We start from the raw sequence: 25,774 nt of genomic DNA on the forward strand, positions 1-25,774 counted from the left end.
ATCTTTCAAACATTCAAAGGCAATTTGTGGGGCTTGGGAACATCACTCTAGAGTCCAGCTCTTCTGTGTCCCATGGGGTAGAATGTTATGGGCTTTATGGTTTGAAGATGATGGCTCCAGGAGGACTCCAGATGCTGGCACCTGTGCCAACTCCTCCCAGCTCCACTCCCACGGCAGACATCACCAATCGATTACAGTGTCTCTCCCTGACTTGCATACCCTTCCCAACACCCTCAGCGAAGCTCTTGGCCTGTTTGCCTCTCAGGGCATATTAGTCAACACTGAAATAGGTGCCGGGGATGCAACAGTGAAGCAAAAGAGAAACAGTCCTGGCTCTGGTGGAGTTTGCACTCTAAGGGGGCCCTGACATGGTGAGCGGCCCACAGGAGTAAATGCGCGATTGCACCAGTGGTAGGAGAGAGATGTGGTACTAGGACTGCTTATCCTGGGGTCGCAAAGGAGCGACGACTGAGTTCTAGGGGATAGGTAGGGGGGAGAGGGGAGGTGTGCCTAGAAGCTGCAGGCAGAAGGCAGGGCCAAAGCATGGAAAGGCCAGTGTGGCTGTAGCAGAGACTGGCTGTGAATTCAGAGAGCTGAGAGGACCAGATCACATGGCTTCACAGGCCACGTCGAGGACTGTTGTCTCCACCGAGAAAGGAAAAAGCAGGCCCTGTCCAGAGCTGGCCTGGCCCCCAGAGCTGGCCTTGGTGTGGGTGGGAGCTGGCCTGGCGCTCCCAGCCAGGCCCTGCTGTCCTGTGGACACAAATACCCTTACAGAGTGCCAGCACTGGGCAAGATCACCCTGCGGCCAGGATGAAGTGCCACAGAGCAAGGCCACCCCATATTTGTGTCTAAGCACGGACACCAACAAGGTGGTTGTGCAAACCACAAAACAGCAAAGGTCCTCACTCCGTTACAATGAGTGACTGCCCCTCCTCACCTTGCTGGAGGCTACCCTGCCTGGGGACAGCATTTGTAGGGACGCTCAGTCGTGGTGCTGTCCCTGCTTCCTAATGGCACCCAATCTAGAGCAAAGTCCCGCTTCCTGGGACCCTCCCAGAAGTCATGACACAAGCCAGCCTCAGCCCTTTCTAACCCCCTCCGCCCAGTGCCCCTCGGTTGCCCTGGGTGTCTGGCCTCCCTCTCTGCACGGGGCGATGTGCTCGCCTGGCTTCTGGAGGTGTTCCCAGGAAGCCCGGAGTTGGGGCTCCCCCTCCTCACCTTGCTTAGGCTCCGATGCCTTCCCATCAGTGAGCAGAGCAGGCAGCCAGGGAGGTATTACTTGGCGGCTACTGTCATTGTGATCTCACATGGGCACCCCTAGACCAGATGGCTTTTGTTAAGGGACTCTCTTTTCTGGGCACTGAGTTCTCCAGGAGACCCCCACCCCCACACTCCCTGGGGTAGGCTCTGCTCAGTGACCTTGACCCCAGGGAGCACATTTCCATTAAAGTTGACACCTCCAGCTTCTCTCTGTCTGGGCCCCTCAGAAAGTATCCATCGGATGTGGCCCATGACACCCAACCTTTGGCCTAACTTTGGGGGTCTGCCCTCCCCTTCACCCTGCTGCCAGCAGTACACGAGCCACCGAGTGCCCTCTGACTTTCCAGGCGGGCGTCGAGGCGCTGCGTGCCCTGCACTGCGGGGAAGAAGATGAAGATTCTGAGGGGCCCTCTCAGGCCCTGCTTCCGAGATCTGGGGTGAAGGGGAAGCACCCTCTACTCTTCTCCTTTGGGGTTAGAGAGGGGACTCACAGGACTTCAACGGCTTTTTCCAAAACTCCGCTTCTTATCCCCAACCGCTGCCCGTGCTTTAGACCCTCCGTGTGTGAGGAGTTTGCACCCTTCAGAGTTTCAGCTGGAAAGTGGATCTATCGTCTTGGTGCTTCAGAGGAAACTTCTACAATATTCAGATGGACGGGGCTCTCAGCCCCTCGACCACAAGGCTGTTCCAGCCTGAGCAGGTCAGTTCTGGGAAGTCTGGGAGCGGGAGGAGGGGTCCGCAGAACTCTTCCTGTCCCCGCTTTCTGCCTTCGCTTCTCAGGGGTTCCCTGCCCTGGAATGAATGAGCTCTGCAAATACTCATCTCTGGGCAGCTGCCAAGTCTGGCCCCGCTCCAGAGGACCGAGTGCTGGCATCTGTCCCACTTCCCTTGGCATGAAGGCCCCTGGCTGTCAGGGTGGGGCAGAGCTCCGGAGCCAGCCTTGGTGCTGGGACCCGGCCGAGCGAGGAGCTGCGGTGCCCAGGCCACATGGTGTTCCCTGGTGAGGAGACGATGTGATGGCCACCAACACCCTTGGAACCCGTGTCGGCCCCAGTGGGAGTCAAGTGGACCCCTGCTGTCCTCCCGAGAAGTGTGACCATTTAGTCTGAGGGGAGGGACAGTGGCATCCTGAACCCCCAACAGTGGCTGAGAAGGCTTCCAGCTGCCCAGCTGCCCTCTCTGCCCAGGAGCAGACGCTATGCCAAGGTCCAGCTGTGGGAGAGTCTGCATTTCCCGTGCCATCCACTTGGAAAGGGCCTTCGTGCAGTCAGGGACTGGTGTGATGGGGAGAAGGAGCCCAGTTTTCTTCTTGGGCGTTCCAGCCAAATCAGGCTTGTTGAAGCCCTTCCCTGACTGCCAAGAGGGAGACCACTGCCTCCAGCCCGGAGTGCAGGATGCCCGTTCTCACGTGGATTCTCGTCCAGTGGAATCTGGAGACAGGCCTGGACTTGGAGCCTTCTGCTCGTTGTCTGACCACAGGCAAGCCACCCCACCTCTCTGAGCTTTGGTCTTCTTGTTTGCACAATAGGCAACTGGAAGTGAAAGTATGGTCAGTAGTTTCTAGACGCCGGGCACTGCGTCAGGGGCTCTCACACTTGTGTTCGTCATAAGCTCCGTGGCTGCCACGTAGGTAGTGACTATGCCGGGGACCACTGGCTGGCCCCAGAGGTGACTTATTCTCTTTATTCTGCTGCGAAACCCTCAGCCCCTCAACTGCAGAGATTGCTCCTTCCATTCTTGGCGCTCAGCCCTGTGACTCCCACACGGAAGGTTCTTGACTAGATGTTGCATGGATGCATACTAAGTGGGAGGGAGCTCACTTCTGGCTTTCACACATCAAATTAAATTTTCATGAACTCATGAATCAACAAGAGAAACTAAGCAGCATTTTACTGAACACCTACTATGTCTGATGATTTACATACGTTTTCTTATTTAGTCTTCACAGTAATCCTGTGAAGTACTCTCTCTTCCGTTTTGCAAGTTAGGAAATTGTGGAAGCTCACGCCTTGTCAAGATTAGTCAACATGTAAGAGGGAGGAGCAGGATTTGAATCGGAGTCTGATCCCTCGGACTGTGCTCTTTGCATTCCACCAGGCTGCCAACAGGGAGACGCCTGCTAGACCGTGGTTGTTACAAAGCAGAATCGTGGTCTAGCAGGGGGAATAATGCATCCCAACCAGCGTCAGAAGGAGGCGCCAGCAGAAGGCCCGCTGCTCCCAGGGGCTTTGGGGATGAATGATGGAGGCCAGGACCTTCCCAGGGCGTGCCTGCAGACTTCTCCACCTAGGCTGTCGTGGCCCAACCTCAGGCCAGCCCAGGCAACAGCGAGGCAAGGCCCGGCCTGGGTCTGCCGCCTCTCAGCCCATTGGCCCTGTGGATGCTGCGTTGCAAAACCACGCTGTTTTGTTCTGACTTCCTCTTGGGTTCCCAGGAAGTTTATTTACAGAAGTAAAATTGCCTCGTAACGTAAAAAAATATTTTTTTGCTGTGGTAAAATATACACAACACAAACTTTACCATTTTAACCACTTAATGTAAAAATGTACAACTGCATGGTGTTAGTTCACAATGTGCACATTCCAGATGTTGCATAGCCATCACCGCCATTTGTCCCCAGAACTCCCCAACGGAAGCTCTGTACCTATTAAACACTAATTCCCCCCCTCCCTCTAGGCTCTGCTGATCTCTTGTCCGTGTTCTGTCTCTATGAATTTGCCTACTCTAGGTATGTGTGTAAGGGAGTCATACAGCATTTGTCCTTTTGTGACTGGCTAATTTCACTTAGTATAAAGTCTTCAGGGTTCATCCGCGGTGTAGCATGTCTCAAAAAGTGTTTCTTTTTTAAGGCTGAATAATATTTCATTCTGTATATATATCACATTTTGTGTATCTATTCCACTGTTGATGGGCACTTGGGTTGTTTCCATCTTTTCACTGCAGTCACGCATCACTTAGTGACCAGGATACGTTCTGAGAATGTGTCGTTAGGTGATTTCCTGGTTGAGTGAACATCGTAGAGTGTGCTTACACAAACCTGGACGGTATAGCTTACTACACACCGAGGCTGCACAGTACTAATCTTATGGGACCACTGCCATATACGCAGTCCGTCATTGACCAAAACATAGCTATGTGGCTCATCATTATATTGTGAACAATGCTGCTAGGAGCACGGGCGCACAAATGCCTGTTCAAGTCCCTGCTTTCAATTCTTTTGGGTACACACCTAGGAGTGTGATCACTGGGTTGTACCATAATTGTAGGTTTAATTTTTTGAGGAACTGCCACACTGTTTTCCACAGCGGTTGCACCATTTTACATTCCCACCAACAGTGCACAAGGGTTCCAGTTTCTCCACATCCTCGCCAACACTTGTTATTTTCAGTTTGTTTTTTATAATAGCCACCCTAAAAGATGTGGTTTTTGTCTCTTAATTTTTTAAAACCCTCATATCCAATTAAAAAATATAATTGTCCTTTTTTACCTTATTTATCATTTTTTTATTACATGTGCAGTACCTTAACATATTCTTTAGAGAAAAGTATGAAGAAATGGAACAATTGGGTGCAAGGGTGCATAGATTTAAATGTTTAATGGCTGCTGTCAGATTGCTCCCCGAGGTGGCTGTTCCTGTTTACCTTCCACTGGCAGAGTGCGAAGGGCGAAATTTCCTCACATCCTCGCTAACGTTGATGCCATCACTCTTAACATTTTGACGATCAGTTTGGCAAAAAGTGGTGCCTTTCATGACTAGATTTCCAAGATCTCCTCATTCGATATGGCTTGGTCCCCACAGCTTGCCCTCGGCAAGGGCAGAAACAGTGTGGCCACTTGGCAACAGCTCCCCTCCCCTCTGCTTGGCTGCCCTGTCTCCCCTCTCTCTCAGCCCTGCCGATGGATGCCCGTGAGCTGCCCAGGATCCTCCTTCAGACTTGGAGGTGCCTCTGTGGAGGGGCAAGCACAGCGGCCTTTGGAGATGGCACCAGCTTGGCTGGGTGAAGTGGGGCCTGAGGAGGGCAGTGCAGCCCTGCGAGGGAGGGGGAGAGCCTGGAGACGTGGCTGCTTAAACCGGGGGCCACGGTGAAAGCTTGGGAGTTAAGAGACCATGGTAATCCCTGGTCAGTTCAGCTGGCCTCCAGCTTTGCCCCTGCGAGAGGCTCAGGACATAGTGACGGGAAGGAACCTCCAGCCGGGCCTATGCTGACTTGATTTCTTTTGAGACAAGAGAAGCTGGAATTCTGCCATAATTGTCTCCATTCCTCACAGAGAAGTCTGGAGTCATGTCCCACACAGCTGGATTAGTGCTGCTTTTTGGTCTGATGTGACAATTAAGTGAATGTGTGTGACAACATGAAATCGTGACAAATGACCCCCTCCACTCCCCTAACTTTGCAGAGAAAAGAAAATATGGCAACCGCATCAGATTACAGGCAAAGAACTCAATCTTTTAACCTCATTCCTCCTTGAAAGCTGCTGATTGAACAAAGTGGACAAATCCTGGCAGGAGGCTTTGGGCTCAGGCGGGAGCCGTGCGCGGGTCTGGGAACCTGCAGGGTTTCTGTCGGAACGCATCGACTCTCTGCCTGGGTTTGCCCTTTCAGGCCGTCTGCAAGTGATGCCGTGTCCTGGAGCAGCATTTTAAAAAGCTGATTTGGTTCAGGCTTTTTAAAAATCAAAACAAAACAAACACCCACCCCCGCTGTGAGGAACGACAACTTTTTCCCAGGCTTGGGAGCCAGTGAGCCTCGCGGCCAGGTTGCCTCGGTGACGACACATTTTGAGTTGGCTGCTCCTCTGGGCCTTTGTTTCTCATGTGCACAATGGCGGTGGGAGAAGGTCAAGGTCAGTTTCGGCTGCACATTCTGGGAGGCCAAACCCACCCCTCGGGCCTCTCTGCTGCCCCTTAGCCCCATGGCGGGCATCACATGGGGGAGAATAATGGGGTCTGTGTTGCAGGGTTCCCAGGGCCCCTTGCCTGGGAACAGATCTTCTGATGGCCTAGGAAGGCAGCTGCTGACCACCCCGGGGCCCCATCCGCTGTGGGCCACTTGAGCCCCTGGAGCTGGGAACACTTGTCCAGGCTGCCCAGCCCCCTACCCAGCCCCACCTCCACAGCCACAGGGACCTGCTGTCCTTTTCCCCTTTCCTGGAAACCTCCGTCCATCCGTCGTCCGCTCCCAAGCAGTCAGAGGAGCCGATGGAGAGGAGGGCAGAGCCCAGGCAGGAACAAGGGCAAAGCGAAGCCCTGTTCCCTTTCTGAGTTTCCCATCCCACAGAGGCAGTGTTTTGCCTTCAGGTCCCTTGTGAGGACCGGTTGCTGCTGTAACCCATGACTTGAGCCTCCATTCATCCATCAGGCTCAGGAACGCTGAGCGCAGCCTGGCAAATCCAGCCCTGGAGCTCAGCCAGTGACAGCGGCCAGTCGGCGGCGGCCAGCGCCTTCCTCGGCCCCCGGGAGACGCACACCAGCTCTGCCTGGCAGGGCCTGCCCACGTTACTTCCCTGGGTCGGGCTGTGGAGCCTCCTAGTTGAGCTGCCCTGTAGGAGGCTCACCCGTGGCCCTGAGCCTGGGTCATTATCTGCTAAAGAGGGGGCACCTCTCCAAAGGACCTGTGGCGTCACAGTCCCAGCAGCATCCAGGAAAGGCAAAAGGACAGGAAGGGTGAACTGACATAGCTTTCAGAACGCTCCTTGGCCACCCCTTCCAGTTTCCATTGCTGCGTAATGAGCCACCCCAAAACTTAGCAGCACACAACCCTCTTCCCATACGCATGATTCTTTGGGTCTGGAATTTGGGCAGGGCGTAGCAGGCTGGCTTGTCTCTACCCCGTGAGGTCTGAGGCCTCGGGCGACAGTTGAGGGTGACCAAACAGCTGGAATCATCTGAAGCAGCTTCCCTCATGTTTCCCCCACATGATGCTGGCTGTCGGCTGGGTCCTCAGCTGGGGCTGTTGGTCAGAGTGTCTACACACGGCATCCCTGTGGCTTGGGCTCCTTCACAGTGTGGCAGCCTCATCATTGTCATACTTCTTACCTGGCTCGGGGCTCCAGAGGTGAGCGCCCAGCTTCATTGCCGTTTCTGAGCTTTGGAAGTCACACGGCATCATTTCCACCACACTCTATTGATTACAAGCAAGTCACAAGTCCTCCAGATTCAAGGGAGGGGACACAGACCTCTCTCTTGATGGGAGGACTGTCAAGGCCAATCATAGAAAAACACACAGGATGGAGATACAGTTGTGGCCATCTTTGGAAAGCACAATGGGACTCACCACTCATGGGCTCTCCTTCCCTCTCCACCCCGGCCGCTTTCCGGCTGCACAGACCACCTTGGCTGGACCTCCCCAGTGCCTTTTCCCTTCCTGACGGCTGCGGGGCAGGTCCCCCACAGGCCCACTGGGCCACACAGCATGGGGAGGCCCCTGCACCTCTGCCTTCTCACTGCGCCCGGGCTAAAGAGGCAGATGCAGGGTTAACCGGAGCTCAGAGCTACTTGGTTTAGTGGAGGGTCCGTGGCTGCCTGGGCCGGCCAGCCCCCTTGGTGTCCGAGGCTGTTACATGGCTTCCGGCCTTGTGTTTCTTGGCTCTCGACCTGCAGCTCTGGAATGAGGGCAGCCAGGCAGAGCGTCACCCTGGAGCCAAGCAGCCTGTGTCCCCAGAGCCCCCCAGTGGCCCAGAGGGTCTTCTGTGGATGGCCGCCCCTTGGTGGCTGTGATTCAGGGGTCTCGGGCCCTATTTGTGTAAAGGGGCAGGTTGTCCTCTGTGGAAGCCGGTGTCTGTGGGGCTGAGACGGAGGGAACCGCACATGTGCTCCCTGCTGTCTTTGGTGGTTGAGAGACTCCGAGGCACTCAGCTGAGCACAGTGCAAGGATTAGTAGGTCCCAGCTGTGAGAACTGCGGGCCTTTGTACTTCCAGAAGCTACTTTTGTCGAGAGAGTCTCGCAGGAGAAGTTTTCTCGGGACTTCCAGACTCCCCCTTCCACTCTTTGGCCTGCTACCAATGTGCTGCTGACCCTCAGACCCGCGCCGTCCCTGGAGTGGACACAGGCCCCACTCAGGACACAGGGCCTGCACCTGGCCATGAGGCCACATGGCAGAGATGAGAGCATGTGTGCGTGTACACACACACACACACACACACATGCACACACATGCCCTCACATGTGCATACATACCCACACACCACACAACACCCCCCATACACACCCCCCCACACCATACAGACACACTCCATCACACACACACACACATACATCCCCCATCCTCCCCCACACCACATGCATACATTCACACACCACCCACCCACCACACCCACAACACACACTGCATGCGTAGGTACACACAACACATATCACATACCATACTACACACGCCATACTTCACATGCCACATGCACACATGTACACCATACACTCCCCCCCCGACATATGCACACATACACAGAAAAGCATCTTCATAAGCCTGTGGCATATACAGAAAAGCCAAGTTACATTCTTAAAAATTGCTATTACATGAGGAATGTAAGATGTCGATTACAAGGTTCCAAGAAGTCCGGAGAAGAGACTGCCCCGCCTCCCCTGCGGCTGGCCCCCAGGCACGCCAGGCTCCTTTGGGCCTCTGCCTGCCCCAGCAGCTAGGGTGTCTGTATTTACATATGTCCACACTCAGCCACAAGGGTTCCTTCTTCCCCAGATGGGATCATACTTGGGAATACTTGGTAAAGTAAACTCATCAAGCCCACAAACTCTTTTCAGAGGGCCAGGAGCCCAGGGCCTCCATTTTTCCACAGGCCCTGTGGAGGCTGGACCTGACAGACAGACAGAGAGCAGGGGCTGGGCCTCTTGGAGCTGGGCGCCCCCTGGCCGTGGGTGAGGGAAGTGCTCCCAGGAGCAGGGTGAAATTGCTGGAGTGGGGATGGGAGTGGCTGTAAGAAATAGGGATGGAGAGGCTGCATTGACTCCTCTCCTCTCCAGGGCTCCAAGGAGGGAGAGGAGCTCTTCTATTTGGGAACAGCTCGTCTTTTTGGCCAAGTCCCCAACAGCTGGTGGTCATGGTTGGTGGAGTTCTTTCTCCACTGTGGGAGAGTCAGGGGCTGGCCCCAGGCCTTCCCCAAGGGTGCCACCATCACCGTCGGGGGTCTAATGATGGCTGGAGAGAACAGGCTTAGAGAAAGGGGCCATGTCGAGGAGTGCCACATTTGCAGTGTGCCCAGAAGGCCTCTGCACCCCGACCTCCACATTTCCCTACCTGAGGATCCACCTGCCGGTTTCCCTGTCTTTTGCCCCAGCCCCTCACCTCCATGCAGCCCGTTCCTGAGGACCAGCAGGGGATGAAGAGAGGAAAGCTCCCGTTGTGATTTTATCCACAGTCGGCCCTGCTTTGAGCAATTGGAATTCTTCTTCAGGGCCTTGTTGCCTGGGGAAATGGGCCCCTCAGCTCTGGTCCCTGGTATGGGGACAGCCATGTGCAGGAGCTGAAGAAGAGAAGGCCCACGGCCACGCCTCTGAGTCCAGTCTCCTCCCTGGCTTGTGCAGAAGTGAAGAGGAGGAGGTTCGGGCTCTGCCACCAGAGGCTGACGCAGCCCTCGGCCCTGGTGTGCCAAGGTGAGGAAGCGTGTGTGTGTGTGTGTGTATGTGCACGCATATTGGTGACATGGGTCTTCAGCTCTGGTCGGTGGATGTCATCCAAGAAGTGTCGACAAGAAAGCCTCCGAGGCCTCTGGATAGCAGCTGGCCCACACACTGGGAGCCAGGGTGGGAGCTGTGACATCTCCTCTGACCCTTGGTCCTCAAGGAGCATTGTTCCTTGAGGGGGTTTGACCCCTAAGTAGTCCTCGCCATAGCGGAAGGTCGCACTATGAACATATCCTTACAACCTGCAGTTTGAGCCCTGTGTGGGCCCAGCCCCTGAGAACCTGTGCAAGGGCCCCGGGCACACACACACACGCATGTGGGCTGCGCGGCCCACTGCTGGGGCATGGAGACTTCCCCTTTCGCTGACCCTTATTATGTGCCTGGAGCTGTCACTAAGTCACCTGTATCATTTTCCAAATCTGTCAACGAGGAAACAGGATCTAAGAGGCTGAGAAACTGGCCCTGGACTTTAGGGCAGTTGGCACAGTTGAGAATTGAACCTGGGCTTCCTGTCTCCAAACCCTGCCCTCCCCCACACGTGGGGGAACAGACACTCCCTTAGTCCTCAGCAGGCCTGAGAGGCACGTTTGGGGTGAATGCCCAAACCTGGGTACTGGGTTTTTGAGGTTTAGCGGTGCCAACTACAGTACTACGCAGAGACCTCGCTCCTGGCTGCCCCTTTCCTGTGCTTGGGGTCTAAGCTTTTGTGTCCTAGGACCCTCAGGCCTTCTCATGCTGGGAATTGGTCGTTCACTAGCACATGCCATGGGTTCTTTGTCGCTACCCAGGAGGTGGGCTGGTCATGGGAGCTGGAGGTCCCAGGAGAGGGACTTCCAGGAGGTGGCAGAGGGAGGGCAGGCCGGGTTTTCTGACTCCTGCCCCAGCTGCCGCTCCTCACACTGTGCTGGATCAGTCTGCTCTGTTCTCCCAATCCCAACCCCTGAAAGTACTGTGAATGAACAGGAAATCACCAGTGGGAAGCCTAAAAGACAGAAGTTTGGGGCTGGGTGGCCCAGCAGCCGGAAGGGGTCCAGTCTGGCTCCTGGGATCACCGAAGGCCCTGGGTCCCCCCACAGCAGGCCTCCTGTGAAGGGATGTCAGCCTCACTGATGAGGAGGCTGGGTTTGAGCCCTTTCTCTCTCCGTGGACTCCACTGAAGGCCACAAACACTTGGTGTACTTTGATCAAGTTTAAACCATTTTTATAAATAAAATCAGATAAAACATTCATTTATTTTCATTTCTCCAGCTGTACTTGCTTTGAGGTTTCAGTGACCCGACGCAGCTCTTTCAGAGGTGGAGGTGTTTTCTAATTCCTTCCACCACGTGTCTACTGAAGCTTCCACACACCCCCCACTCCCGTCTTCTCTCTGCTCCCTCCTACCCTCGTCCCTCATTGCAGACCTAACAAGAGGATACACTGTGCGAAGGGTAGGGTTGGCATGGACTGGCCTTGGCTGAACTTGAACAAGACGGAGGACTTGTTTGAGGCAGTGGGAACGATGTCACCTTGCCCTGCACTGCACACACAACAACTCGGAGGCCACCTGCGGAGGAAAGGAGAAGGTGGCTCCTCATTCCCTGTATGCTGGAAGCCAGCCCGCCCTGCAGAAGTGTTTAAGATCCTCATGAGGGACTAGTGTGTGCCTGGAGGGCAAGGCTGGGCCTGGCTCTCCAGAGCACGCAGAGAAGCATCTCCTGGATATTCGAAACATACCCTGACTGGCATCGATTTTTCCCCAGCTTTATTGAAGTATGATTGACAAATAAAAATTATACATATTTAAGTTGTATAATGTGATCTTTTGATATACATGTACATTGTGAAATGATTACCACAACCAAGCTCATTAACATATCTATCACCTCACATAGGTTTTTTGTGTGTGATGAGAACACTTAAGTTTTACTCTCTTAGCAAATTTCAAGTACACAATACGGTCTTATTAACTATGGTCACTGTGTTGAACATTAGGTCTCCAGAACTTAGTCATTTTATAACTGAAAGTCTGTGCCCTTTTGACCAACATCTCCCAAGTTCCCCACCTTCTAGCACCTGGTAATTACCATTCTATTCTCTGTTACTATGAGTGTGACTTCTTTAGATTCCACATGTAGATGAAATCACCCAGTATTTGTCTTTCTGTGTCTGGCTTATTTCACTGAGCATAATATCCTCCAGGTTCATCCATAGCACTGCAAATGCCAGGATTTCCTTCTTTTTTAAGGCTGAATAATATTCCATTATATATACACCACATTTTCCTAATCCATTCATCTGTTGATAGGCCCTTACACGTTGTTGCCATTTCTAGGTGACTGTGAATAATGCTGCAATGGACACGGGGTGCAGGTATCTCTTTCAGGCAGTGATTTCATTTCCTTCAGATAAATACCCAGAAGTGGGATTGCTGGATCATATGGTAGTTCTATTTTCAATTTTTTGAGGAACCTCCATATTGTTTTCCATAATCACTGCACCAATTTACATTCCCATCAACAGTGTATGAGGGTTCCTTTTCTCCACATCCTCTCCAACGCTTGTTAGCATTTGACTTTTTTATAATGGTTATCTGAGATGTGAAGTAATATCTCACTGTGGTTTTGATTTTCATCTCCTCATGATCAGTGATGTTGAGCATCTGTTCATATACCCGTTGGCCATTTGTATTGTCTGTAGTAGTAGTTGTTGTTTTATTTTCGCTTTTGTTGCCTGTGCTTGGCAAAATCATTGCCAAGACCAACGTCAAAGAGCTTCCCCCTATGTTTTCTTCTAGGAGTTTTATGGTTTCAGGTCTAACGTTTAAGTCCTAAATCCATTTTGAATTGATTTTTGAGTATGGTGTAAGACAAGGGTCCAATTTCATTCTTTTTCGTGTGGACATTCAATTTTCCTAGCACCATTTATTGAAGAGACAATCCTTTCCCCATTGTGGATTCTTGGTGCCTTTGTCAAAGATTAGTTGACTGTATATGGATGGGTTATTTCTGGGCTGTCAATTCTGTGCCCTTGGTCTATCTGTCCATTTTTATGCCAGTAGCATGCTGTTTTGATTACTATAGCTTTGTAATATAGTTTGATATCAGGAAGTGTGGTGCCTCCAGCTTTGTTCTTCTTGCTCAAGATTGCTTTAGCTATTTGGGATCTTTGTGGTTCCACATGAATTTAAGATTGTGTTTTCTATTTCTGTGAAAAATGCCGTTGGAATTTTGATAGGGGTTGTACTGAACCTGTAGATCCCTTTGGGTGGTATGGACACTTTAACCATATGAATTCCTCCAGTCCACGAGCACGGCTATCTTTCTGCTTACTCACATCTTCAGTTTTTCAAATCAATGTTTCGTAGCGTTCAGTATCCAGATCTTTCCCCTCTTTGGTTAAATTTATTCCTAAATATTTTATTCTTTTTAATGCTATTGTAAATGGGACTATTTTCTTAATTTGTTTTTTGGATTGTTTGTTTTTAATGAATAGAAACAGAACTAATTCTTGAATGTTGATTTTGTACCCTGAAGTTTTACTAAATTTGTTTACTAGTTTCGGCAGATTTTTTGAGACGTCTGTAGGGTTTTCTATATACGAGATCATGTCATCTGCAAACAGAGACAGTTTTCCTTTTTTTTTTTTTACTATTTGGATGCCATTTATTTCCTTTTTTGCCTTATTGCTCTGGCTAGGACTTCCAGTACTATGCTGAATAGAAATGATAAGAGGGGATCCTTGTCTCGATCCCAAAGGAAAAGCTTTCAGCTTTTTACTGTTGAATGTGATGTTAGGTGTGGTCTTGTCAAAGATGACCTTTATTATGTTGGGGTACAATCCTTCTATAACTAATTTGTTGAGGGTTTTTCTTTTATCACGAAAGGATGTTGAATTTTGTCAAACTCTTTTTCTGCATCCATTGAGATGATTGTATGATATATATCCTTCATCCTGTTAACGTGGTGTATCACACTGATTTGCATATGTTGAACCATGCCTGCATCTCAGGGATAAATCCCACTTGATCATGTTGTATGATCCCTTTAATGTGCTGTTGAATTTGGTTTGCTAGTCTTTTGTTGAGGACTTTTGCATCTTTGTTCCTCAGAGATATTGACCTGTAATTGTCTTTGCGGTGTCCTTGTCTGGTTTTGGTATCAGGGTAACGCTGGCTTCATAAAATGAATTTGGAAGTGTTACCTCCTCTTCAATTTTTTGGAAGAGTTTGAGATGGATTGGTATTAATCTTTCCTTAAATGTTTGGTAGAATTCACCAGTGAATCCATCTGGTCCTGGGCTTTCTATGTTGGGAGGTTTTTGATTACTGATTCAATCTCCTTACTCATTATTGGTCTGTTCAGATTTTCTATTCATGAGTCAGTCTTGGTAGGTTGTATGTTTCTAGGAATTTATCCATTTCTTCTAGGTTATCCCATTTGTTGGGGTATGATTCTTTATAGCAGCCTGTCATGATCCTTTATATTTCTGTGGTGTCATTTGTTTGTGATGTCTCCTCTTTCATTTCTGATTTTTTTATTTGAGTCTTCTCTTTGTTTTCTTAGTCTAGCTAAAGGCTTGTCAATTCTGTTTATTTTTCAAAAAACAAGCTCACTTTTGTTGGTGTTGTCTATTGTTTTTCTAGTCTCTATTTCAGTTATTTCTGCTCTGATCTTTGTTACTTCCTTCCTTATGTTAACTTTGGTCTTAGTTTATTCTTATTTTTCTAGTTCCTTGAGGTGTAAAGTCAGGTTGTTTATTTGAGGTTTTCCTTCTTTCTTAATGTTTTTCTCACTATAATACTCCATCTTAGAGCTGCTTTTGTTGCATGCCCTAAGTTTTGGTATGTTGTGTTTCCACTTTTGTTTGTTTCAAGATATTTTTTGATTTCCCTTTTGATTTCCTCTTTGACCCAATGGCTGTTCAGTCATGTGTTGTTTAATTTCAATATATTTGTAAATTTTCCAGTTTTCCTTCTGTTATTGATGTCTAGTTTCTTACTAGTGTAGTTGCAAAACATACTTGATACGATTTCAATCTTCTTAAATTTGTTATGACTTATCTTGTGACCTAACATATGATCTATCCTGGAGAATGCTCCATGCGTGCTCGAGAAAAATGTCTATTCTGCTGCTGTTGGATGGAATGTTCTGTATATATCTGTTAGGTCCATTTGGTCTAAAGTGTCGTCCAAGTCCAAGTTTCCTTAATGATCTTCTGTCTGGGTGACCTGTCCATTGTTGCAAATGTATTGGGTAGGGTACTGAAGTCCCCTACTGTTATTGTATTGCTGTCTATTTCTCCTTTTGTATCTATTATTATTTGCTTATATGTTTTGTTGCTCCAATGGTGCATATATATTTACAACTGTTATATCCTCTTAATGAATTGATCTCTTTATTGTTATATAATGACCTTCTTTGTCTCGTTACAGTCTTTGTCTTAAAGTCTATTTTGTCTGATATAAGTATAGCTACCCCTGCTCTCTTTTGGTTTTCATTTGCATAGACTATCTTTTTCTATCCCTTCACTTTTAGCCTATGTGTGTCCTGAAAGCAGAAGTGAGTCTCTTTTAATCAGAGTATAATTGGGTCTTGTTTTTTATCTATTCAGCCACTCATTGTCTTTTGATTGGAGAATTTAATCTACTTGTATTTAAAGTAATTATTGATAGGTAATGACTTACTATTGCCATCTTGCTAATTGCTTTCTGGCTATTTTGTAGTTCCTTTGTTCCTCTCTTCCTCTCTTGCTGTCTCCCTTTGTGATTTGATGATTTTCTGTAGTGGTACTCTTAGATTCCTTTCTCTTTATCCTTTGTGTACCTACTATAGGTTTTTGCTCTGTGATTACCATGAGGCTTACATACAGATCTTATAACAATTTATTTTAACTGTAAGAACTTAACTTTGATCACATACAATAACCCTACCTGCAGTGGGTCAAAGTGCAGACTGTAAGCCTCTGGTCAGGGTCTCTGTTCTACACTCCACGGGGTGGAGAAGGGGGATCCTAGAGCTGCACAGCCTGTGGGATGGTGTCAGGCCATCCCTGGCCTCCCCAAATGCTCCTATGTCCCACCCCTTGAAGGTTTGCATCTGCAGAACCACACAGGTGTGCCCAGAAGGGCACCAGCGCTGATCTTCCTTCCCATTACTCAGACCTTTCCTGGGTCCTCTGAGGGTACAGGGGAGGGAAAGGAGTGTCTAGCCTGGAGTGGGGTGGATGTGATCTTTGGAAAGGTGGGAATAGGATGATGTCCTCCTCTGATCTTTCTGGCCCCTAGGGCAGAGAGGTGGCAGACACTCCGGCACTTTAAGCCAGCAAATCTGAAGCATCTTCATTGCTGTCTCTCTCTGCCTTCAATTAACTCTGGGATTTGTGAGCATTTCCTGGGTGGAGGCCAGGCTGTGGGCATGGTGCTGGGCTCACACGCTGCTGCCTGGACACTGGCGATGCCTGCTTTATCTGGCTTGTGGATCTATTAAACATGAAATAATTAACCCAGCTCTAAATATTAACACACTCTTTATATATTAATATAGAACACCTGAGTTTTGACAATTTTCCCCAATTTAACACTGATTTAAAATTTTATTGTATCCCACTTACCATTTAATTAAAAATCCAAGTCTAAAATATTAGACTGCCTTCAGTACTTTGAACACTCTAAGAAATGAACAAAACACACATAAAATGCTATGTCACTTACACAACTGAGTACTCGGCTCACTATAAAACTGTACCCAAATGCTACAGGATTCACATTTTCCTTCCTTACTCCACACTAGCCTCTTCTTCCAGGCATTCATCGGTCTTCCCAGGGTTTCGGAGCCTTCCCAGGGTTGCAGTGATATTTCCAGATCCCAGTGAGAAGAGATGAGACCTCAGACCCTGAGGGGATAAGGCTGAGGACGTAGGATCCAGGGGGGTCAATGGTTCTCGTGGAGCAGGACTCCCGGCTGCTCCTCCCGAGGCGACTGGAACCCAAGCCTCAGGTGTCAGTCAAGCTGCGTGTCCTGTCGGTGTGAAGCGTTAGCTTCCTGCAGCCACACAGGATCTTTTGAGCTCAAGCTTTCCAGGAAGCTTTGCGGAGTTTTGCAGACTAGTGTCCACCTCCCAACATGAAGCATTCTCTAACTTCCGCTTGTTGCCGCCTCGTCTGTGACCTGGTCTGCTGGCATCATGAAAAACGTATCTTGTTAGCATCTTCTAAACAGGCCAACTCAAGGTCCCTTAGGAACTTAAGCCCCAAAGGAACTTAAGGCAAGTTCCTTTGTCTGTTGAACACTGCTCCTGAAATCCCTGGGTACCCAGCCCTAGGCCCAGTCTAAATTGTGTGTGTGTGTTTGTGTGTGGATGTGTATTTGTGTGTGTGTGTTTGTGAATGTATGTGTGTGGATACGTGTGTGTGTGTGTATGGATGTGTGTGTGTGTGGGGTGGGGTGTGTGGTGTGAATGTGTGTGTGTGTAGACATGGCATCAGCTGCCTCCAGCTTCCTGCTTCCCTTCAGTGGGGAAGAGCAGCAGGTCCAGATCTCGGAGCTGGGGCATCCATTAGTGTTGTGATGTATGAAAGTGCTACTATATGGGCCACTTGCAATGCCAGAGCTCAGAAAGATTTTTGGCGATTTCACATATTAATTTTAATTTACTTTTTTAATAAGAAATACTCATGATAAAAGGTCGACCCTAACCATCTGATTCAGCTCCCATGGCAACCACACTTCCCTCCTCTTGGTCTCCTTTTGCACCAGAGGTTGTGAGTGTGCGTGGATGTTTCCCATCCCACGTATTGTGCTGCTGTCCCCCCATGCCCCACCTTTCTTTTAGGATGAGAGTTTTTGAGCATTTAGACCTTTCTTCCCTGTCCCTTCCCTCGAGAAGCTCCTGGTCCACAGGAGACAGAGCTGGGGCCATTTCCTCTTTGTAGAGCAGGGTGGCCAGCACCGTGGAGCTTGGTGGCCAGGGCACGAGACCTGCGTGTGAGTGTGCTGGGGGGTGGGCATGGAGGGTGGTGGGGGTCGGGGTCATACATCCATGAGGACGGCTGAGTGAACTCGGCGAGCAAACCCCAAATCCCAGTGGCCCCAGCCACAGGTTCACTTCTTTCTCTCTTCCCATGCCCACGGGGGATGTCGGGCACCCTGGGTCATCCCTCCAGAATCCAAGCCGACTGGACAACCATCAGCTGCAGTTGCAGGTCCTGGGGACAGAGGGCAGGATGTCCTGGAGGGTCCCACCCAGGCGAGGGGCACCCCTTCCACTCACCCCCCATTTGCTAGAACTAGTCACCCGGCCTCTCCTGAAGGCTGTGGGCCGAGGAATGCAGCTCGATCACAAGCCTGGAGTACCAGTGACAATCCTGAGGATGACACAGACCAAAGATGGCAAAGTAGAAATTTACTTATTTTATTTGTGGGCACATCCTTATTCTTGGTTCAGTTTTTAAAGAATGTGTTCTAAAGTGAGACTCCTAAACATTCCTATCATCTTCTCACACATCAGCTTTCATTATTGTTCTGTGTACTACACCTTAACTCAATTCTCAAATAAAGGTGTTAGTGAAAATCCTCCTGATATTTCAGAAAAAACAGAAAGGAGATTTATTTTTAAAGTTGGGCTATTCCATGGGAACAGAACTGCTTGTGTTTCCTCTGAGTGGTTCTCAGACAGAACTTGCGCATCCCTCTGGCTGAGGGTCCTGGGTTGCCCTTCCAGGCAGGGGAGAGGGTGGTCATGACCCGGGGGCAGGGAGGGAGTCCTGGCCCTGGGTCGGGGGCTAGGCTGGGGCTGTCACATATACGGTCACTCTTGGTCCCACACTGACCCTGATGGGGTAAGAACTGTCATTGTCATTTCACAGAGAAGAAACGAGGGCCCCAGAGGTGGCAGAGCTTCCCCAGGGTCGAGGATTTAAACTTTCAGGACGTCAAAGTTGGCCTTGGGGTGACTAGGATGCAACCCTGGACCCCTTTGTAATTGTGGTTCCTCCAGGGAAAAGAACTCTAGACCACGCATACCCAGCAAGCTCTCTTGGGGCACATCGGCTCACAGAATGTTCCAATCCATCATTGCTGGGGCCCCTGTGCCCGAACCTGAACAGAGCCTGTCAGGGCCAGCTCCAGAGCATCACTCATTAGCTCTCAGGGCTCTGGCTGGGCTAATGGAAAACGTACCTGAACATTTAGGAATTGCATTTGGCTGCTAGTAATAGAGAGCTGGAAAATACTGGCTTAAACAGGAAATGGTTTCTGGTCCATGAAGTAATGAGGACACTGGAAGTTAGCAGCTGGGGCTGGCATGGAGGGCTGCCTCCCCACCTCTGTCCCAGGTCTTCCTGGCACCCCCAGGGGCCCTGCCCTCATGCTCTATAGAGCACCAAGGAGGCAGGAGCAGGCTCGAAGGGGCTCCCACAGAGTTGGCCATTTTACAGCGCTTCCCTGAAGCCCCACTCAGCCATCTCCATGTCATGCCTGGCCGAGTTCAGTCCCAGGGCCACCCCCCTATAAGGGAGGCTGGGAGATGATGCACTAACAAAAGCAGTCTGTTACTGAGGAGATGGGGTGCCGTGAGCAGTTTCTGTCACAGTGACTCTGCAAGTGCTATTATAACCGACTGCCCATCCCCATTTCCTTCCAGATGGCTCCATTCAGCCCAGGATGGGAAATACTGTCAGGCATTCAGGGATGCAGAGTTTGAGGCCCCAGGCCCACCCGTGCCAGAAGATGCAGCTCCTCCCAGGGCAGCAGCCTGCTGGCATCCGGAGGGGGTTCATTTTGCTGGGTTTCCAGAGTCTTGGGGTGTGATGGTTCTGCGTCACCAGGCCTCCTTTGGGGCTCAGCAAGTACTTTCTGCAGGAGGAGCCATAAGGAAAGCAGGACCCACTCTCAGACCCTGAGGTGCTTTGCAGGGAGGGGGAAGTCTGGTGCACCCCCAGGCAGGTCATTGCAGAGACTCTGCAGGCCCGAGCAGTCAGTGGCCCTGGAAGTGGGTGGTGGTCCAGCCAGTGACCAGTCATCAGAAAGGCTGCTGCTTTCCCAGGTGCAGGGTGTGGGTGGGAGGAGGCTGGCTGCCGTCTGCTGGGGGCTGTGCGTGCTCTCAACGTTGGGGCTAGGGGCAGACCAGGGTCAGAGCCCACCGACCTTTGCTGACTGTCCCCAGCCCCTCCTGCCCGTGCCCCTCTTTGCATGTCCACCTTGGCCTGGGACTCTCTGCCTGCATCCCAGAGACAGCTAGGGTGGGTTCTGGTTGAGCCAGGCCACGTGGTCGGATGGATGTGACAGATTATTGTCCCTGTCCCTGGGACCTGATAGCCGCCAGGGGGGTCAGCTGCCCCCACGGAGGAGAGTGGTGGACAGAGGGGGACTTCCTGTTATTACCTCTGGACAGCAAGGCCAGGCCAAGGGCATCCTTCCTGGGGTCCGGGGGAGAAGTCCCTCCCAGCCTGGTTTACCTCCGTAAAGAGGCCTGTATACAATCTGAACAGGCAGAGAGGAAGATGAAAACAAAGGGCCCACTCCTCTGGGCCAGCCCAGGATTCTCTTCCCCAGCGGCAACTAGTGTCCACCAGAGCCCTGGGCATCCTTCGGGATATTTCCCCCGTGCACACCTATGTAGCTGTATGACATTTTTTACGTAAAAGTAACTCTATACACACCACACTGCAAGTTGCTTTCTAGAAAATCAATGCCTTTATTATACCTCAGAGAACCTTTCAGACCAGCACTGTCAGCACCGCCCCGGAGGGCTGCAGAGTGTGCCATTGTTGGAGGTACGGGCATTCTGACTTCCTTCTTGATAGAGGTCTAGGTTGTCTCCTCAATATATAACTGAGACCATTATATATTGGGGCCATTATAAGCGACGCTGCAATGACATTCTTGCTCTGTATCTTTGGGCATTTTCCAGATATGTCGGGGTCAAATACTTAGTGGGACTGCTAGATCAAAGTTCAAGTGCATCTGAAATTTTATGGATACAGTCAAAATGCCCTCTAAGGGGTGGGCCCAAGGTAGACTGCCTTCCTTTCAGTCCATCTTCTACTGAGCAGTCAAAGTGATTTTTAAAGACAACCATCTAACACCCCTGTTTAAAACTGCCAATAGCTTTGCCGGGGACCCATGCCTATAGTGAGGTGCCTAGCCAGCCCCTGAGCACCCCTTCTTCACAACACTCCAGCCACGCCAGACTTTCATTCACCCCTCCCACACAGCAGCTTATTTCCACCACAGGGCCTTTGCATATGTGGGTCCTTCCACCTAGTGCCCTCAGATCTCCACATGCCTCTGTCTCTCTTCACCATTCTCAAGTGGTACCTCTTCATGCCTTGCCCAGCCTCAGCTAAATGTAGCAGCCCCCTCGGTCATTAGCTCCTGACTTCCCGACTTTATGGTCTTTATGGTCTCCTAGCTCCATCATCTCATTTGTGTGTTCGTTGTCATCTCCATCCACTAGAAGTGAGCTCCTAAAAGCAGAGATTCTTGTCTGTTAGATTATCACTGTGTCCCAGGGACAGTGCCTGACACTTAGTAGGTGTTAAGTAAGTAATTGCTGACTATTTAACATTTGCCAACACGAGCGTAGTAAATGGCAGTTGATTGCTGTTTTGTGACTATCTCCTCACTGCTGGCTGAGGTTGAGTGTTGATGGCTATGGGCCTGTCTTTGCGGTTCAGTTGCTCACTCGTGTCCGCTGTTTTCCTAGTGGGTTTTCTCTTTTTTACTGAGATGTAAAATCTCTTTGGATACAAGATAAATGAGCTATTTGTCTCTCATTTGCCACAAATATTTTTTCCCAGTTGACTGTTCATCTTTTGACTTTGTGACAGTTTCTCCACGTAAGTTTCTAATTTTTATGTAGTCAAGTTCATTAACCATTTCCTGTCTGGTTTCTAACTTTTGGGAAGACGTTCCCCAAGCTGGCTCTGGGAGGCCATGGGCTGAATGTGGGCCTCTCCCCCAGCAGCTTGGGCCTGGGGCCGGGCTTTGCTCAGGGACAGGAGGAGGTGAGGTCAGAAAGGCAGGTGGGGACCGGATCGTGGCAGCCTTGAGTGTGGGCAGAGCAGCCTGGCTGCAGGTGACGGAGAGCGCAGGTGTGGGGTATGGGAGGGACAGGATCCAGTTGGCATTTGGGGGGTTAACTGGGCAGCTGAGGGGTGCTGGGATGAGAAGAGGGGCAGAGCACTGCTGAGGGAGCAGGGTGGGGACTGTGGTGAAGTGGGCAGGAGGCATAGACCCTCGGCCCCCTGGAAGTCGGTGCCCAGGCTAGTAAAAGGAAGCGGGGGGCCTGACAAAGCGGCCATCTCTGCCCACGGGAACTGCTGTGGGCAGCCTGCACGGGAGCAGCTGTGGGCCAGGGAGGGGCAGCCATCACCCTGGGCCATGGTGGGCCTGGGTGGGATGGAGCCTGTGCGGTAATTACAAGCACTTTACAGACGGAAGCCATGACTCCATTCTTGAGAGACTCTGTTTATTTTCAGATAAAAGGAATCATATTTGCCCGCATACCCCAGCAAATCTTAAGTTGGATTTTTATAATTTAATTTTAGAAAAAGGTCAACAACTTGAACTGGAGTATGATCTCACATTCAAACCCCTGTTCTGGGTCAAATGGTGACTCTTGTAATGAGGTGGATACGTGTGTGTGTGTGTGTGTGTAGGCGTGTGTGCATGTAACTTATAAAAATTTGTGTCGTGGGACCTATAACCCCCCCTTAACAGTTTCCTTTTTATCTCTGCTCTACATGTGTGTAGTAAATGTCTAGCAAATACATAATTTGGTATAAGCCCCATACGATGTGATTTCACAACCAGAGGCCTGACCACTGAGATACTCTTAATTTGTTAAAATGATAAACAAGATTATTATGTGCAAACAAACAGGGCTTGTGCTCCAGCTGCGTCCGAGTTTATTTTACAAAGCTATAAACACAAGGCCCCTTCTCCGGTCCTGCCAACTCGGATTCTCCTTCCTTTTGTCGGCAGGAGGACGTGAAGGCTGAGCTGGTGTTCTCGGCACTGAGCTAGCCTTGGCTTTCGGCTGTGTCACTTAAAGGAACCCATTCATCCCCAGATTGGGCAGTGCTCCTTGCCGAGGGTCCTTCTGAGAGTTTCTCACACAGACTTTCCTAAGTGGGAGACATCTGATCTCAGCTTGCCCAAGCGGAGCCCTGGGCCCCAGGGACTCAGGATCTTGTGAAATGTGCTGAGAGCCTGGGGGCCGAGGGGAGAAGGGGCAGGGGTCACGGCCCTCCTCTCACCCTGCCCCGAACTGCTCCCCAACTGAGAGCCTTGAGTGTAATTCCATCCCAGACCTGGGGAGGAAAATGGGCAGACCCTTTATACTGGGAAGGCCAGCCTCCCCTTTGTGTGACCCAGTCCCGAATGGGGTCCCCCCCTACTCTTGGAAGTGGATGGAGGAGGCAGAGGGAGTTTCTGCCGACCAGACCCCATCGTCTTCCCTTGGGGTGTAAAACCAGCAGTGGGGGAATGGGGGTCTCCAGGTAACTGTCCTGGAGAAGCAGAGAACCCCTGAACCACCACCAGGGTGGTCACTTCTCAGCATTTCTTAGCAGCACGTGGTTGATGGGAGAATCTGGTCCATCTTCTGGGTCCTCAGAGGGCTGCGCTGCAGGCGGAGGGGTCAGGCCACTGGCCCGGCTGGGCCAACTCCGAGCCACTGTCATTCCACAGGAATTACCTTCTCTTCCGCATGCAAGCCTCCAGTCGGCCCAGCTCCTCGTAGGACTGGTAGAAAACATCAAACTCCCTGGTGCCCCAGCCCCGCCAGACAGCCAGGCACCACTCCATGTTTTCATTCTCAAAGCCGCACACAACTGTGTCCTTTGCCACCACGGCCGCATCCATGAGCACCCTGCAGAGAGGAGGGGTCTGAGAAAACTCACAGGGGTCCCTACTCTGTCGGGGCCGGGACCCTTGCCCCGCACCTTCTCAGGAGCCTCCCTAAGGGAGGCGTCGTGCAGCCCAGGCTGGTACCACCAACGTGCTCTAATGCCCTGCGTCTCCCTGCTGGTCCAGCCTATGGGCAGAGGCCTTCTAAGGTCTGAAGGGCCAAGGCATTCACGGGGATTGTGTGTAAGGGACTGACTCCTCGGAAGGCCACTGATGCAATCTGAGCAGGTCACCTCTGTAACTGGACGCAAACCCCTAAGTGTCCAGAAAATACCATTGACTCTGATTCCTGCTCATCAATGGCCCTGATGGATGGTGAGCTTTAGCTCACTGCCCCCATCATCAGCTCGGGTGCAATTCTTCCCTCATTCTAGGTTTCCAACGCTTAGGAAAAACAGGGTAATAGATCAGGCAGGAAACCTGTGCCAACAAGTCCTAACTATAAGTGCTTTTCTTGAGGCTGTGGGTTGTCTTGCATGATCTGTGCATGTCCACAAGCTTCTCAGGGCCTCCACCAGGTTGTGCAGCCTACTCCCTGCCTGCACCCCCTCCCTTGGTACCTGGCACCAAGGCCAGCACGTAAACCAGGATGTCTGGGGCCTCTGCCTCCCTGGGGCGTTGCAGGGCCTTGCGCATGGCGGGCACTCAGGAATCAACACTGGAGACACGTCTCAAAAAGCTGGTGGGCTCAGGCTACGACCCTCTTTTCTGGCCACCTGGGCTGCTCTCTCCCTACAGTGAGTATGCCTGGCTCTTGGTAAACCTGCCTTTGGGGGCTGAATAGGAAAAACAACACCAGGAAAAAATTCAGGGACTCTAACGGTGGGCGCTCTGAAGTCAACGGGCCTGGGGCCTATAGACCCATCTGCTCTCCCAGAAGCATGACCTTCACTCTGGGAACTATTTCAGCCCAAGGCTGCCACCCACAAACTCAGCCAGGGCTCAGCAGCAAACTCAGAGCTTGTTTCTAGAATCAGTGGCAGGGCAAGTGTCACGGGCCCCAGCGACTCGGGCAAGGGGAACTGCTGTAGATGTTTCCTCTGTCATTTTCCTGCTCTAGGGGAAACAGGCTGAATGGGATTTCTCCATAAGGGAGACTTACCATATGGGGCTGGGCAGACAAAGTGAGGGGTGCAGACATTGCCAGCTGCCAGAGGATTCTGGGAACACCACCCAACACCAGCCTCCCATCTCCACAGCCATTCAGACCATGTCCAGGAAGGCTGTCCTGCCCAGAATGACCCTCACAGTGGAATCTGGCCTGCCTCCCGGTAGGAGACCCCAGCAGATGGGTACGAAGGCATGGCTGAGCCAAGGCTGGGGCACGGCGAGGGGTAGATATGCTAGCCCATGTGGCCCCACTCAGTGCTGTCTGGGCAGGTGGGGCACCTCAGGAAGGGCTCTCCTGCTCGGCAAGAAGGACAGTGAATCACCTCGCTCCCTATTTCAATTGCACCTGAACTCTGGTTGTGGAGACATACTCCAGGCAGGGCGCTTGGTCCGTAGGCATGCTGGGTACGCCAGAAACAGGCAGCCATAACCAGGGGCTGAAGCGTGGTTCAGCTGGTATTTGCTGAGCCCCTGGGAGCTGCCTGGAGGATCCCATCTTGCTCCTTCTCTGCCTTATGGCCACTTTGGTGGATGCAACGTTTATTTGTGGAGGACAGACGGGTGGGAGGCCATTGTGCAGGGATGTGGCAATGGGACCTAGATTCCCCACCAGCCATGCCCCAGGTCCTAAGGGAGTTGCCCTCTGTCTTACCCATGCGGAGTCAGCTCGCGGGCTTTTAAGACGGCAATGACTCGTCCCCTCTGGCTGCCTGCATCCTTCTCCAGGCCAATGACGATAACATCTCCACCGTGCCTAAGAAACCAAAACCAAGAAGGGGAAGCGTCTTGTCCAGGGCTGTGCTCCCCTGGGGAAATGGAACCAGTGTGCAGAAAGGCTCAGCACAAACGCGCAGTTTCTGTGAATGGATTGAG

General features: G+C 51.1%; 1 protein-coding gene across 3 annotated transcripts in view; it reads right to left on the reverse strand.

Moving 5' to 3' along the window:
• Window positions 1–20,579: 20,579 nt before the first annotated feature.
• Window positions 20,580–25,774, reverse strand: part of LRRK1 (leucine rich repeat kinase 1) — a 122,745-nt gene continuing 117,550 nt past the window's right edge. For all 3 annotated transcript variants that reach the window (XM_046653835.1, XM_046653836.1, XM_046653837.1), the window contains 2 exons: window positions 25,554–25,655; window positions 20,580–23,753 (listed from right to left, as the gene is read on the reverse strand). In XM_046653835.1, coding sequence (XP_046509791.1) covers window positions 23,576–23,753; window positions 25,554–25,655 — 280 coding nt within the window. In that variant the 3' untranslated portion in view covers window positions 20,580–23,575. The remainder of the gene's footprint in view (window positions 23,754–25,553; window positions 25,656–25,774) is intronic.

The sequence above is a fragment of the Equus quagga genome, chromosome 2 (genome assembly GCF_021613505.1).
Source record: "Equus quagga isolate Etosha38 chromosome 2, UCLA_HA_Equagga_1.0, whole genome shotgun sequence".
NCBI lineage: Eukaryota > Metazoa > Chordata > Mammalia > Perissodactyla > Equidae > Equus > Equus quagga.